Source organism: Equus quagga, chromosome 21 (genome assembly GCF_021613505.1).
Source record: "Equus quagga isolate Etosha38 chromosome 21, UCLA_HA_Equagga_1.0, whole genome shotgun sequence".
Classification (NCBI taxonomy): Eukaryota; Metazoa; Chordata; class Mammalia; order Perissodactyla; family Equidae; genus Equus; species Equus quagga.
In genome coordinates, this window is record NC_060287.1 from 37,720,771 (window position 1) to 37,735,063 (window position 14,293).

Below are 14,293 nucleotides of genomic sequence, written 5' to 3' on the forward strand. Positions count from 1 at the left end.
TTTAAAACACAGTTTTAGGTACATCTAACTTCACTTTAACTTTCCTTATTTCCTTATTTTCTTTTAACAAAAAAACCTTTTAAATTTACTTTTCCTGTCTGCTGAGCTACCTGCTTTTATTCTCTTTTACTAAAAAGAAAATTATCTTACTAACTTACTAAGGCAAACTCTGTATGATCACCCTAAAAAATATTTTTAAACCACAGTATTACTGAAAGCTTTAAAAAAAAAATCTTAATTTAAAACACATAATTCGGGGCCAGCCCGGTGGCGCAGTGGTTAAGTTCGCACGTTCTCATTCTCAGTGGCTCTGGGTTCACCGGTTCGGATCCCAGGTGTGGACATGGCACCACTCGGCTAAGCCATACTGTGGTGGACATCCCACGTATAAAGTAGAGGAAGATGCGTATGGATGTTAGCTCAGGGCCAGTCTTCCTCAGCAAAAAGAGGAGGACTGGCAGTAGTTAGCTCAGGGCTAACCTCTCTCAAAACAAAACAAAACAACCCACATAATTCACTTTTATTAATTTACATGGGATAATGGCATAACACATTTCCTCTGGGGCTTAAAAAGAATGCATGCATTAGACAAGAATGCAGAGCTAGGGCATGGGTGCAGAGGGTGTGATATTTGAGTATTTTAATTTTCCTCTTTGGCCCAAACACTTTTGAGTTCAGGGTTTGGGTCCAAGGGATGCTCCAGTTATCTTGTTATCTTAAAAAGAAATCTAATTCATCCCTACGAGACATAACAGGGAGTTTCTAGTAGTTTAGATAGAATTTTATGTGATTAATAAAGGTATATAGACAAACATAAGTTTTTGAGGCTTTGTCTAAAAATGCTGGGTCAGTACTTGCTAGAGCTCCGGGCAGAGGTGATGGGTGCCTGAAGAAGACCCGGGCAGAGAAGGAACGATCGGAGGAACAACTCCTGCTGTCAGCAAAGTCTAGTATATGGTTTCCCAGCTGACTGATAACTAAGTACACCTGCTCCGCGATTACGTCTAAGTTTGGGGGGAATCTTTGCACTGCCAGCTGTAAACAGGTAAAACAAAGGTTGGATTTCCGACCCGCCTAGCTCTGGTACTAGTGTTGTCATAGGCCAAAAGCGCGTCCACAGTCCCGCCTGAGGTCGCGCTGCAGGACGGGCAGTGAACAGTGGTGACCCCGCGGATCGCAGGCTGGGGCTTGACCTGACGCCGCACGGTGGCCATGGCGGGAGGTGGGCACGTGCGCGGACCGGACACAATGTGCCGAGGGGCTTCAAGCCCGCCGAACAGAGAACTCTGCGCTCGAATCTGAAGTCTGCCCACGCGGGTAGGGGACACGGGCAGACAATGCCTGGAGACACGCAGCCCAATGACCACTTTGACGTCCCTGCCGCCACACTGCCTGTCCGCCGCAGGGTCCGCATAGACCAACCCGCCTGCGATTGGCCGCGCCACCAGGGGGCGTGGTCTCGAAGTGGGCGTGGAGCCGGGGCGGCCGGGGTGCGCGCGCAGACCCAGGGCTCTGCCCGCCCCTGCCCTGCCTGTGATTGGTGCATTTGGCCAAGGGGGCGGGGACGGGGGCGTGCCGTGGTGGTGTCGCGCGCTCAGCTGCCGCTTCCCCGCCCCGCCTCTATCCCTGCCTGTGATTGGTGCCCTCGTCCCAGGGGGCAGGACCTCAGGGGGCGGTGCGCGCGCAGTGGTCACGTCAGTCCGGGCGCGACCTCCGCCGCGCCCGGCCCGTCGCCCGGCGCTCCCCCGAGTCACCGTCATGGCCGCCTCCCTTCTGCTGCGGCAAGGACGAGCCCGGGCGCTGAAGGTAAAGGGGGCCGGGCCGGCGGCCGGGAGCCCGTGTAGGGCTGGGGCGAGGGGCGCGGCCCTGACGGCCACCTCCGGCCGTTCTGGTGGGTGCTGACCCTGCGTAGGGCCGGGACAGGCTGGCCGGGCGAGCCCAGGGTCCCGGGGGCGGGGGGCGGCGAGCGGACCCCGGTCGGGCCCCAGCTGGTCCCGGACCTCCTGGGGAGCCTCCGGTGTGCGGTGCCGCCGTGCGCCGTCCGTGCCGTTGCGGACAGCGTCTTTCCTTCCTCCCTAACCAGGAGAGGATGTGAGGCGGCGTCCAGGTTCCTGCTTGACCCCGGTGCCTTATTTCGCAGCGCTGAAAAGGCAGCTTACAGTACCTCGTCTATGAAAAGAGAGACAGAAGGGCTTTCTTTCTCCGTGTGTAAAAACTAAGGCTTCACTGTATTTAAAATTAAAAATGGCCCTTATTACAAAAGCACTAACTATTCATTGCAAAGCAGTTAAGAACGCCTGGGGGAAAATGTATTGTTAGAGCCCATTGTTTACTCCTTGAACTGTCTAGTTCCAAACGACTTTCTCAGCTTTCCTGTGTACATCTATGCACCTACTTACAGTCATAAACGTGAAAAATAAATTTTCGCCTTCATATGTGTACTGTAGGCGCCTCCATTCTATGTCCAGCATCTAGAACAGGGCCCAGCACATAGTAGGCCGTAGTAAATGTATGCTGAGTAAATGAGCACATCTAGAGCAGGGCCCAGCACATAGTAGGCGGTAGTAAATATATGCTGAGTAAATGAACACATCTAGAGCAGGGCCCAGCGCTAGTAGGCCATAGTAAATAGATGCTGAGTGAGTTAAGACTTTATAAAATGTTTGCCGTTTGTGATCCAATGTAAACACTGTTGAAGCAATTATTATTCATCTACATCATTTTTAATGGACAGTTAGTATTTATTTTGCTTTACTTTCTAAGTCTAGGAGAACATTTTACAAAAAGAATCATAGTATTTTTTAGGTTAATAGGTAATTGGAGACTACAAAATATACACAGGAGGAAGTCTGGTTGGAGAAGTATCAAATGTTAATAGTGATTCTCCTTGAATTCGAGAGGTTTTTCTTCTTGCAGCTTTTTTGTATTTTCCAAAATTTCCATAATACGCGTATATTATGAAAATTGTAGTAAGCTCCAGAAATATGCCAAATGAATGCACAGCAAAGCATTCATTTTTAGTAATAATACATAGTATTCATATGAAGTAATAGCTATTATAAATGGCTTTGCTCTAAAATATCCGTGTTTGTTCATTCTTTTGTCAGACTATATTCCTAGAGGCACGAGTGTTTCGAGGACTTGCTTCTACTGTTTCTCTCTCTGCAGAATCAGGAAAGAGTGAAAAAGGACAGCCACCAAATCTCAAGAAGCAAAGTCCACCAAAAAGTAAGATTTTAGTGGTAGTCATAAGGGAACAAGAACACAAAACAAATAAGGCAGGCAGCTTTCCAAGGATGAAAAGAAGTCTTACTACCTACCTAATTTATGGTTCTTCCTTTCCAGCAGTGTCCCGATTGTAATCAAACATAAGATCTGTCACAGATTCCAGACCACACACGTCAGTAACATAGCAGTCCTTGGCTCAGCGTTTGGCTCTGAACTGGTTCTGTCTGTCTTTTCTAAATGCCAAGCTCTAGCGTGTAGCACCGTGGTGCAGAGTATGAAGACTCTGTGGCAGTTAGGTGGCCCTAATACGGTCCCATACTCCTGGGAGGGAGTCAGGAGCCCCACCTTGCTTTTCTGCCCCGACTGTGACTTTTTTCAGTGTCTTTGGTTCTTTCTCATCTGTGGTTTCCCAGGCTCCACTGGGCTCCGGTCCAGGGTTTCGGGCGTCGTTTTATGACTGTGGAGAGGGAGTAAGAGCAGGCAGTGTTTTCCATTATGACTCACTTTGATGAAGCATGATGTCTGATGCCTTTCCAGCTCTTTCCACAGTCATTTTGACTTTTATCACCAGTTTTTACTTTATTTTTCCCTCTGAATACCAGTTAGTATATCCTCATGGAAGGAAAATAGACAATGCAAGTATACTTTAAATACTTCTGGGAATTTTATGTGCTACTCCCAGCTCATTATTAATGATTTATTTTCATACAGGCCCCTTGCCTTTAGTCTTACTTGATGAAACCTTAGTTAACTCTAAAAAAAAAGTAAGTACAGTCTCTTTGCAAATCTCTAATCTTCATATGATAATTTGAGTTTGTCTTATTTTCACCAAAACACCATTTCCTCAGTTTGGATGTTTGAAAGTGTTTAGATTGCTTTGTTTTTCCCCTCTGTGGTCCACACACAAACATCGGTAGGTTATAAATATTGGCATTTTGTTGAGAGTGCCAGTCTGCCACGGCCTTTCACACTCTCGTGGTCTCGGCTGAGGAAACACCTTCCTGGTGGCGTCTGCAGCCCCATCAACAGGAGGCCTGAATTCAGCAGGAGGATTATTTAATTCTGTCCTATACCTCCTCATTTTTAAGTCCAGTGTTCTTTTTTTTCCTAATCCATAAATTTTTGAATAGTTATCCTAAACTTGAAGACTTTTTTTTTTTTTAACATAACCACAATACCATTGACACACCGAAAATGTGTTAAAAAGAATGTCAGTTAAATTCTGTATTGTGCTTGGCATGTTTTTTACATTCTTTTAATGTTTATCGATGAATGATTAGTTGAATTTCATTACTTAATATTATCTTTGCCCTTGGTGAATTGTACTCTTATATCTGCAATATTATTTCGTGGGTTTATGAAATTGGATTAATGGATTTTAAAATATGGCAAAGCCAAAGATCCCCCCCACCCCCCACCCTTTAGAAACATGCTTCTGTGTGTGAGTGGAAACGGGTGCTTCGTCTCGTGACCGTGTTGGGTGCAGTCATGAGACTGGAGCACTGAGCTGGGAGCTGGCCTTGGGCTCGTACAGCTTCTGCCTCTGGACGTGGTGGATGCCGCACGAATCATCCTCAATTCCTGGGTGCCTGAGTGGTGGGATCAGCGTGCCAGCCTCATTGGGTCGATGTGAGACATGATGATCAGGGTGGTAGATGTCTGTGCTGGGTGAATCAAGAGTGCTTTCAGGTGGGAGGGTGGCTTTCAGGACTACACCGTCTTTAATGCACATTCTGTTTGTATCTGGTGATTTAAAAATTGATAATCCCCGTATGAAGAAAAAGAAGTGATGTTTCTAAATCCACATGTGCAGGCCTCTTGTTTCCCCCGCAGTGTCAGTGCTTGGTGGGTGTAAGATTCAGAAATGTTCTCTGCCCGCCAGTGGCACGTGCCAGGTGAAGCCCCTGTCAGTTGTGGGTGGCTTTGGAAGCTCTAACGGAAGTTTCCTGCATGCAGACGGGGGCCCCTAAGCACTCACGCTTGGGGTCTCATCTCTAGTCAAAGTCTGCCCCCGAGGCAGGCCCCCGGGGTCACAGAACACGTTCTGCCTTATTCTGTCTGGGGCTCCAGCTTTTCGTAGCACACGCGTCCTTCCTGAGGAGAGCCGTCCGCACAGCTGTCAGAATCCGGGGTCTCCTTGTAGCTGACCCCTCCTGCAGACCCCTTGGCTCTCCAGCTCTCGTGTTCCTTTGAGTCCAGTCACTAGGCTGAATTTTGCAACAGTCAGTAATAAATCATTGACTGAATAACTCCTGTGTCACTTTTTAAAGAATGTCAGGAAGCCAAAATTATCCATTTCAAATCCTTAATTCAGTTTGAAAAGTGAAAAATCTCTGGAAATAGGGATTTGGTGTATTTAATTGTAACCAGCATGCCAGGCACTGTTCTGAGCGCTCCACGTATTATCTCAGCTGGTCCTCATAACCCCATGAGTAGATACTATCAGGACCCCATGTTATAGACGAGAAGAGGAGGTGAAAAGAGACGTGAGCTGAGGCGGGTCACACAGTTGTCGGTGGTGGAGCCTGGATTTGAACCCAGGCAAGCAGTCCCCACTGGCTATTTTTAATCACTGTGCTGTCTCACCTCTGAAAAATCTCAGTTCTTGTGTATTCATTTAAAAAAGAGAAACCAACTTTTTATAGTCAAACTCATGTAAAAAAAAGTTTTAATTACCATATAAAATGTGAATAACTGTTCTTTCATGTCGTGTTGAAGTGCATCTTTGTTTCTGAAATTACTTTTCTAACCCATTGACAAGATATGGAAGTATTTTAAGGTGGCTAATCCATTTCAAACACCCTAGTCATTTTTGTTTTTTATAGGAGGACCACCAAAAACTTGAGGGTCATGCCCTCACTTTTCAACCAAGCAGAAAAGAGATTCAGGAAATGTAAGTTCCATTTTGAGAGGAGCTAGAGAAGCCATAAGGAGAACTCTCTGTGCTGTCACTGGTGTTAGTGCAGAGGCCGGTACAGTCTCCGAGACATTGGCAACAGTCCCTAAAAGTCCCTGCATTGTGCTGAGTTGCATTCCACGGCCAGCCTTATTTAGGTAGCTTTGTGTTTTATTGTTTTTATCTTTCAAGGAAAGTCACTGCCAAACTAAAACGTTGTCAGAGTATGGGGGCGTCCTGCCTCTAGACAAACGTAAGAGATTCATGAACACACAGGTGAAGTCATACTTGTGTTCAGAGTGAGGGCCGTTGCTCCTCTGCATTGTGGTGCTGTCTTCCAGGTGACAGGCAGCGGTCTGCACTACTGAAGGCAGATTGGTGTGCAGAGTGGCACCTTGGTACAGCAGCGACTGGGGGTGACTGCAGATCATCGTGGCCAGCTTCCTTCTGAGTCATGAGGAAGACGCTGGGCCGGTGCTGCAGCAGGCCAGAAATGGGCTCTTGATAACAAGCAAAAAGCATTCCTATAGTGTAGTCCGTTGGCTTTTCCATGGAGTTCTCCCATGACTTAGCATGAAGAAAAGAAACTTAAAGCATTCTCATCTTGTATAATAGAAGTTTCCTTTTCAAACAAAATGTCTAAATTATATCATTGTTAATCCCATTTGAAATTTTCTTTCCATTTTCAGTAGGTGATAAATCAACCTATAATGTAGTTTTAATAACTTACAACTTAGAAAATCTCCATCACATACTTTGGGAGATTTAGGCATTACAGTTTTTCTATTCAAAGCAGCCTATCTAAGATAGGGCTTATTTTAAGTTAATTTTTCATACTTAGAAAATTAATGCTCAGCATACAGGTGGATTAATGATACAGGTGAGCAGGCTAGCAGGGTTTGGAGGCCGGCATCTCTTATACATTGCCATTAGGAATGTCTGAGCTGTACCATGTAGAGAGACAGAGAGAGAGAAAAAGGGAGAGTTCAACTGCGTGTGCATGCCTTTGCCTTACTTTTGTGTTTGACACAATCTTGGAGCTCTTTGTGAGTCCCGAGGGTTCCCTGCCTCAGCACCTGCTCTGGACAGTCAGAATGTAGATTCTGGGCCGGCGTGTTGCCACGGAGTCACACATGCCAAGGAGGAGGTAGTGATGATGGAGTTGCAGGTGCTGGTTTCAAACAGTCACCCACTGCTTTAGATGTTCAGTCATTTTCTTTTACACTGACCGTTAACCTCTCTTTGCCCCATTTCTGATTTTTAGTTGTTCCTCAGTTTTTTTTGATCATTTTCTATTATTCTGTTATATATGGGTTCCTGAACTCAGAAAGCAATTAAAAACCTCTTTGGGGCTGGCCAGGTGGTGCAGCAGTTAAGTTCTCACGTTCTGCTTCAGTGGCACAGGGTTCGCCAGTTCGGATCCTGTGTGTGGACCCTCGTACGGCTTGTCAAGCCATTCCATGGCAGGTGTCGCACATATAAAGTAGAGGAAGATTGCCATGGATGTTAGCTCGGGACCAGTCTTCCTCAGCAAAAAGAGGATGATTGGTAGCAGATGTTAGCTCAGGGCTAATCTTCCTCAAAAACAAAACAAAACAAAAAACAGACAAAAACCTCTTTGGATACTGGTAAGCTAGGAAAGTTAGGAATATATTTTTTCCACTTTAGAGAAGTAGGATTGAGGTATTTTTAGTAGAAAATAGACTCCTAGACTTGAAAATAAAGACTAGATTTAGAGTGTGCCCATCTGTGATTTTTAAAAAAATTTTGCTTTACATTTGAAAAGTAATTGTAATTTATAAAACTTGTCGTATATTTTCCTTCTGATCTGTATGGTTAGAAAAGATTTACCACCTGAAAAAATGGAATGAAATCAGCTCTAATCAGTGTATTATATGTGATTTCATTTTTCTCATAATTGATTCTATAAAATGTAAGACTTTTATATTAGCACTTATTTTTTACAGTTTAAAACCTGTTGTTTCCAGTGACATATATGATATCAAATTACTTTAGACTCCTTTAGTCTTGTAATACTTTCATTTTCCTTGGCTGAAGAAATCCCCAGATGACTTGTGGTTTTGAAGGACTTTCTCTCTCTTAGGGGCAGCTTCATTTGAACGACGTGAGACATGACCCCCTCCTCCGACCCCCTACTCTTAAACACACGTATGTGCATACGCAAACCCAAACCAGGCTCATCACTACTTTGTACAGAAAGTTCAAGTTCATACAGTATGGATAACTTTTTTAATATTTGAAAAGCATCAGGCTTTTAGAGCCTTAAGAAATTATACATTTGTAAAACTTCAATAATTATCATCAAAGAAGCTCTCATTGTGAAAAACGGAGGCGTTTGTTACTTCTGTTGGTAAAAATCCCCATTTTTTAAATTTTCAGCTACAAAGGGAAACGTCTACGTTTCTTGCTGCTCTCTCTCCCCTGTGGCTTGGCCTTCACTGAAGTGGGCGTCCATGGAGTGTTTCTTAGGATAATTGTCTTGAAGATATTATAAATAACAGATTGATGTGTCGTGAAATGTCTGTGACTTTGATGAATTTAGATTGTAACTAAATATTAAAATCTTAAATATTCCTCTTTATGCCGTTTCCTAGATGTAGTGGAACCAAAGGAGAGGGGCAGGCTACTAGCCACCCCAGCAGCAGCTGAACTGTCTCACAGCCTGTCTTCACCCCGTTCTTACCCGTCAGTTGCGAGTGAAGGTGGGATGGTAGCTAGCCCTAAGCCCGATGACCACAGGCTATTCACAGATGAAGGGGTTCCCAAGCGTTTGTCAAGAAAGACTTTGGTAGAGTTTCCTCAGAAAGTTCCATCTCCATTCAGAAAACAGGGTTCCGATCCAGAAGCTCTTCAGCAGAGCAGGAGAGGGACGGATGACTCATCTTCATCCTCGTCCAGCTCCTCTGATTCAGAGTCAGACGAGGAGAGTGACAGCTCAGGAGCTGATCCTCAGGTGACGAGCAAAGGCAAAGGCAGGTTCCCAAAACCAGAGGGCTCCCATTCCTTTGACAGCAGAGCCCCCAAAACTGCAATGTCAACAAAAGAGAAGGCCCGGTCACAGCAGCCACCTCCCGACCTCACCTCTCCAGAGAGGCCCCATCAGGCAAAGAAGAAAGGGACCACTGCAAAGCTGTTAGAGGACAGAAATGGACCAAAACCAGCAGTGCCCAAGTCACAAGTAGCTGGAGAGTTTATGAAGCAAAACGTGAAGGAGAAACAACTGCAGAAAGTATTCAGATCGAATGAAATAGAAAAAGAAAGGCAAAAGCCATTTGAAGTTAAAAAAATCTTATCTGACCATACAAAATCAGGATTATCCACACAACCGAATGGTGGCCCAGCGCCCACTCAACTGACAGAAGAAACCACAGCAGGAAGACAGCTGCGAGCAACCGCGCCTGAGGCCAGAGAAGGAGGTTTGGAAAAACAAGTACCAGACCCTGATGGGGAGAGGGCTTTTCCCCTGTTCAAAAAAGAAGATCTGGGGAAGCAGGTAATAGGAACAGTGAAGGCCAAAGAAGAGATTTTGGAAGATCAGGTACCAATAAAAAATTTGAAGCCAGTTCCTATTCATAATAAAGACGTTTTCGATGAAAAGACAGCAGTACTGAAGCTTGAGGAAAAGGGCGAAATCATCGAAGACTCGGCAACCCAACTGGGAGACCAGGACGACACACAGGGTATACTGTGGTTGAGAACTCCTTGTCCTTTGGGGGCGGTTAGAGTCTGAAGAACTGTGTGATAGAAAGAAGTCTCACAGTCAGATTCTCTAGTAGAAATAGGGCCTAAACACTGTCTCAGATGAGCAGAGGAGGGTGTCTGAAGTGTGAATCATACACACCTTATGTACAGAACCCCTAAAACATTTCAGATTTATTTCGAAGTGAAAGAGTATGCCCTTGGCACTCTTGCCTGCTCTTTAACCAATATAATTTTGAAAACTGGCAGTTTAACATCATCACCCTTAACTTTTGAGAGTGTCCAAGTGTTCATGAACTTACAGAGCATTTCACTGAGTAAACGGCGTCCTAGTTGACTCCCATACTGAAGAGCGATAGTGACACTCAGTATTATGGTCTTTGGGTGGGCGAAACAGCTTGTTGCATCTAGCATCCTCAGGCCTAAGGGAGAACCCCGCATGTTAGGAATTAAAGCGGTAAGTGACACGAAGGCAGCCATGGACGGCATAAGTTGTCTTCTCGCTGGACAGTGCTTCCTTCTCTGATTTACCTGAAAAACACAATGAGCTGCTTTATTTTTCTATATTGAATTTATATGAAGGGTTTTTTTGCTACCATACATTTTTAAAGGGAACTTGTTCTTCCTGTTACTGTTTTCTCGTGCATCGACCTTTATAAAATATAATGTGCTTTAGGTGGGTCATGGCAAAACGGTACAGGAGGTCTCCAGTTTTAGAATCTGTGGCTCTTTGGGACATCTTTAAAATGCATTGCTAACCAGCCCAGCTCCTTCCTGTTTGCTCTTTCTTCCTTTCAAAACCTCCTTGCCTAATTTACATTACCTGGTGATTATTGTCATCGGTTGCGTTATGTTGACAGAATTTATGTGTTTTCTTCTGTCTCCATTTTCTCCCTCTTTCATTAATATGCAATGTGCCAGCGCTTGCCAGACTTCTCAAGACGTCAAGAATTGCATTTCCTGATGCTACTGTTTTAGTTATTCTGCTGTAAATTGGAGAGGAATGCCAGAACCTTCAGGATAAAAACACAGAGAATTTGGGGTTTTCAGATGTCAAGCCTTTTTGAGAAAAATTTGCTTCTAATTTTTCATAGATGTATTATTTTTCCAGTATTCTCTCTGCCCTTTGGAGGCTAAAGACGCTGCCCAGGAGTGCAGCCCCCGTTGCAGGGGCTGTGTCTGTGCAGGGTGGACGGGTGCCACTGCGTAGGCCTCACCGCAGCTGCCCGGCGCCGTGCCTTCCAGGTGGGGTGGTTTCAATAAGGTTTGCTAAGCCCACTTTCCCCTCAGTGACCGCCTTCCCTGTGTGGGCTATATTAATGCGTTCCGCTTTGAAGATGTCCCTACACCACATTGAGGGTACTCACCAGGATTGGAAAGATGTCAGCTCTTTAAATGAGACATCATTTTTGTTAATACAACTAAAAAGTTGAAAAACAAAGCTTTTGGTATGAATTCAAATAGTGGGAAAAATGTATTTAAGGTATTTATGTGCAGCCTGAGTAGAAGCTGAGAGAGCCCCGTGACACAAGTTTGGGGTCAGTAAGGACTTCACCCAAACCTTGGCCTTCATCCCACGCAAGCTTCATTTTGCCGTCATTCTATGTTGCGCGTCGTGTTGCTTCAAACACACACTTTTAGTTTCAAGATTACCCAATGTGTAGATGTATGGATTTTAATTCTTTTTTCCACTTAAATCTAAGTTAGTATTTTTTAGTTTATAAGTCTAAAGTATACCAACAACTTTTTCCAAAAAAAGTTAAAACAACAAAAACTACACATCTCATTTCCAGTTCCCCTTAACTGTGTTATTATTAAAACAGTTGGAGTTATCGAATTTTCTTGTATTTAGAGACTTAGAAAGCTCACTTAGTTTCTCCTTTAGAAAATTTTCTTTAAATAGCTTATTTCTATTATAGACAGATTTCTAGTAGATCTAATTTTTTTCCTGCAGCTTTAAGTGACCTGGAAGTCCCTCCGTAATTGTTCTAGGCATTTGCAAAATTTTGAGATGTCCAGGGCCTAGAAGTATACAAAGTAAGACGTTAAGACGCATTGTAATAACTATTCTATTTCTTACATCTTTAAGGCTACATGTGTTAGAATAAATTTTCGGCTAATTCCTTTCTTTTGCTTATGAAAATCCTGTTGCTTTCCTGGGCTTTTCTTTTCTAATTAGACATTTAGTCATACAAGTAGGTTGATGAGGCATGCTTGGTGTGTAAGAGTCTGTGTGTGAGCCGGCTCGTTGTAAAGCGCCTTCTGCGGACATTCTCACGAGCTGTGTTGTTTCCCCTCAGAGCCTGCGCAGGCTGCCGTGCCCACCGAGCCATTCGACAATACCACCTACAAGAACCTCCAGCATCATGACTACAACACGTTCACCTTCTTAGACCTGAACCTGGAACTCTCAAAGTTCAGGATGCCTCAGCCCTCTTCAGGACGGGAGTCACCTCGACACTGAGAGCCCGGTTGAAAGATGGACCTGCCGTTGTCTCTGCTGCATTCTTGCCTGCAAAAATAAAGTCCGCTCAACAGTCCTGGGGCCTGGTGTGCGTCATTACACCTCTTACACCTACAGGGGATTAGCACCACTGCTGCTTAGTACTTATTCAGGGGTATTTAGAAACCCCTCTGTGCAAGGACTTTCCCCCGATTATAAAGTCAGGGCTCCCTGGACACGGCCGTCCACTTTGAGGACTGGCTCCCTGCAGCGTGGCTCTGTGAGCCCCTGGTCAGTCCAGCGCTAACCTGCCTTTCCAGCCAGGGTTGATGAATGTGATGGTGCCTTCTCATTTCATGCATCTCGGTCTTGGTAAAGCAGAAGTAGGAGTTTTACGAATTTTGACTACTGCACTGCAGAGATTAGGATATTCTAGCATTTTGTCATGAGAGAAGGAACAGAGTCTTTGCCCACTTGCACTGGGTATTTGATGGAGCCTCGGGGGAGTTTGCAGTGGGGCATCAGGGAGAGGTGGGCGTGATGTCGGGTCCGGTAGCAGCTTTGCTCACGTGGCTGAACGCTGATTTAGCTCCGATGGCTTCTGGGTTGGCCAGTAACCTTCCCTCACCTGTGAGGACCTTACTTACACGGCTGAGGGTGTGAGCCGCACAGGCAGGCTCCATCTGAGTCCACGCATCAGGCATCCTGATGGGATGAAATCAATGATCTGCTCTGAGAAAGGAACAAAACTGGATGAGATTATTGCCGACTCCGAGAGCTGAGGTGAAAGACCACATCCATTCGCGAGGGCGGCGTGTCCCAGCCTGAGGTGGTGTCCATCTGTGTGCACAGACATGCCGTGCTCGCCTTTGCTTCCTTCTCACGGTTCCCTTCTTGTCCAGCGCCCAGACTCCAGGGCTTTGCTTCATCCTGTCTGAGTTCTGGTCCTTGGCCTCCAGTCAGCTTACGGCAGACAGTACAGTGTACCTAAGTGATGATTCATTTCTATAATCCTACATTTCTTCAAGTTAATCCAAGGAAGAATACCAAAATTGAAAACTAGTGTTGTGATCATCTGCCTCAGATTTTGTTACCACCCAAGAGGCTTAGCAACTCAGCAAGATTCTTCTAGCCACATTTTTTAATTAAAGTACTGAAACCACATTGCCAAAAAGAAAAAATGGAAAATAGTAAGATTACCTAAAATCCACTATGCTAACCCAGCCATTATGATCATTTTACATTTCCCCAGTGGTGGTGGTTTTGGTTAGATGGAGTCATGTAGTGTACACACAGCTTTCTATCCTGCTGTTTTCATTTTATAGCCCGTTTCTCAAACCCGCCCACAGAACGCCTGTGATGTGTAGGGGAATAGAATATGACGCCGCAGACCACATTTCCCTGGACTGTTAATGCCACAGAGAGTTGAAATTCTTTCTCTATGAAAAGGAGTATGGGAGCCAGCCCGGTGGCGCAGTGGTTAAGTGCGCACGTTCCACTTCTCAGCGGCCCGGGGTTCACCGGTTTGGATCCTGGGTGTGGACATAGCACTGCTTGGCAAGCCGTGCTGTGGTAGGCATCCCACATAAAAAGTAGGGGAAGATGGGCACAGATGTTAGCTCAGGGCCAGTCTTCCTCAGCAAAAAGAGAAGGATTGGTGGCAGATGTTAGCTCAGGGCTAATCTTCCTAAAAAAAAAAAGGAGTATGAATATATTTTAATTTGCATGTTTTTCCCTTGGCACTGGTCCTGCTGGGCCGACTTTCAGTCTCCCTGGGCGTTCAGTTCCCTCTCCTCTGCCCACTGAAAAGGCTTGAAAGGCAGCAGTCAGCCGCGGAGGCGTGGGTCTGCATTGAGACCCGTCGTTGCTAATGACTCCTTACTATTCCGTCTGGTGGCAACATGATGGTTCCGCACCAAGCACAGCCGTTTGGATCTGTGTTATTTCCCATGTTCTCTTTAAACAGTGCTGCCAGCGACATCTGTGGGAATAAACTCATTTGTATT

The 14,293-nt window shown here is 45.2% G+C and overlaps 1 protein-coding gene across 3 annotated transcripts; it reads left to right on the plus strand.

Moving 5' to 3' along the window:
- The first annotated feature begins 1,648 nt into the window (after positions 1-1,648).
- On the plus strand, positions 1,649-12,384 carry LOC124231373 (NADH dehydrogenase [ubiquinone] flavoprotein 3, mitochondrial-like). 3 transcript variants are annotated; one of them, XM_046648154.1, is made up of 4 exons: positions 1,649-1,806; positions 3,108-3,228; positions 8,740-9,825; positions 12,145-12,384. In XM_046648154.1, exons 1-4 carry the CDS (start codon positions 1,759-1,761, stop codon positions 12,306-12,308), a joined length of 1,419 nt encoding a protein of 472 aa, XP_046504110.1. In that variant the 5' UTR covers positions 1,649-1,758; the 3' UTR covers positions 12,309-12,384. The 3 variants fall into 3 exon arrangements, with proteins under 3 accessions (XP_046504110.1, XP_046504112.1, XP_046504111.1); XM_046648156.1 differs by lacking the exon at positions 8,740-9,825 and having other exon boundaries at positions 1,650-1,806; XM_046648155.1 differs by lacking the exon at positions 3,108-3,228 and having other exon boundaries at positions 1,667-1,806.
- The last annotated feature ends 1,909 nt before the right edge of the window (positions 12,385-14,293 follow it).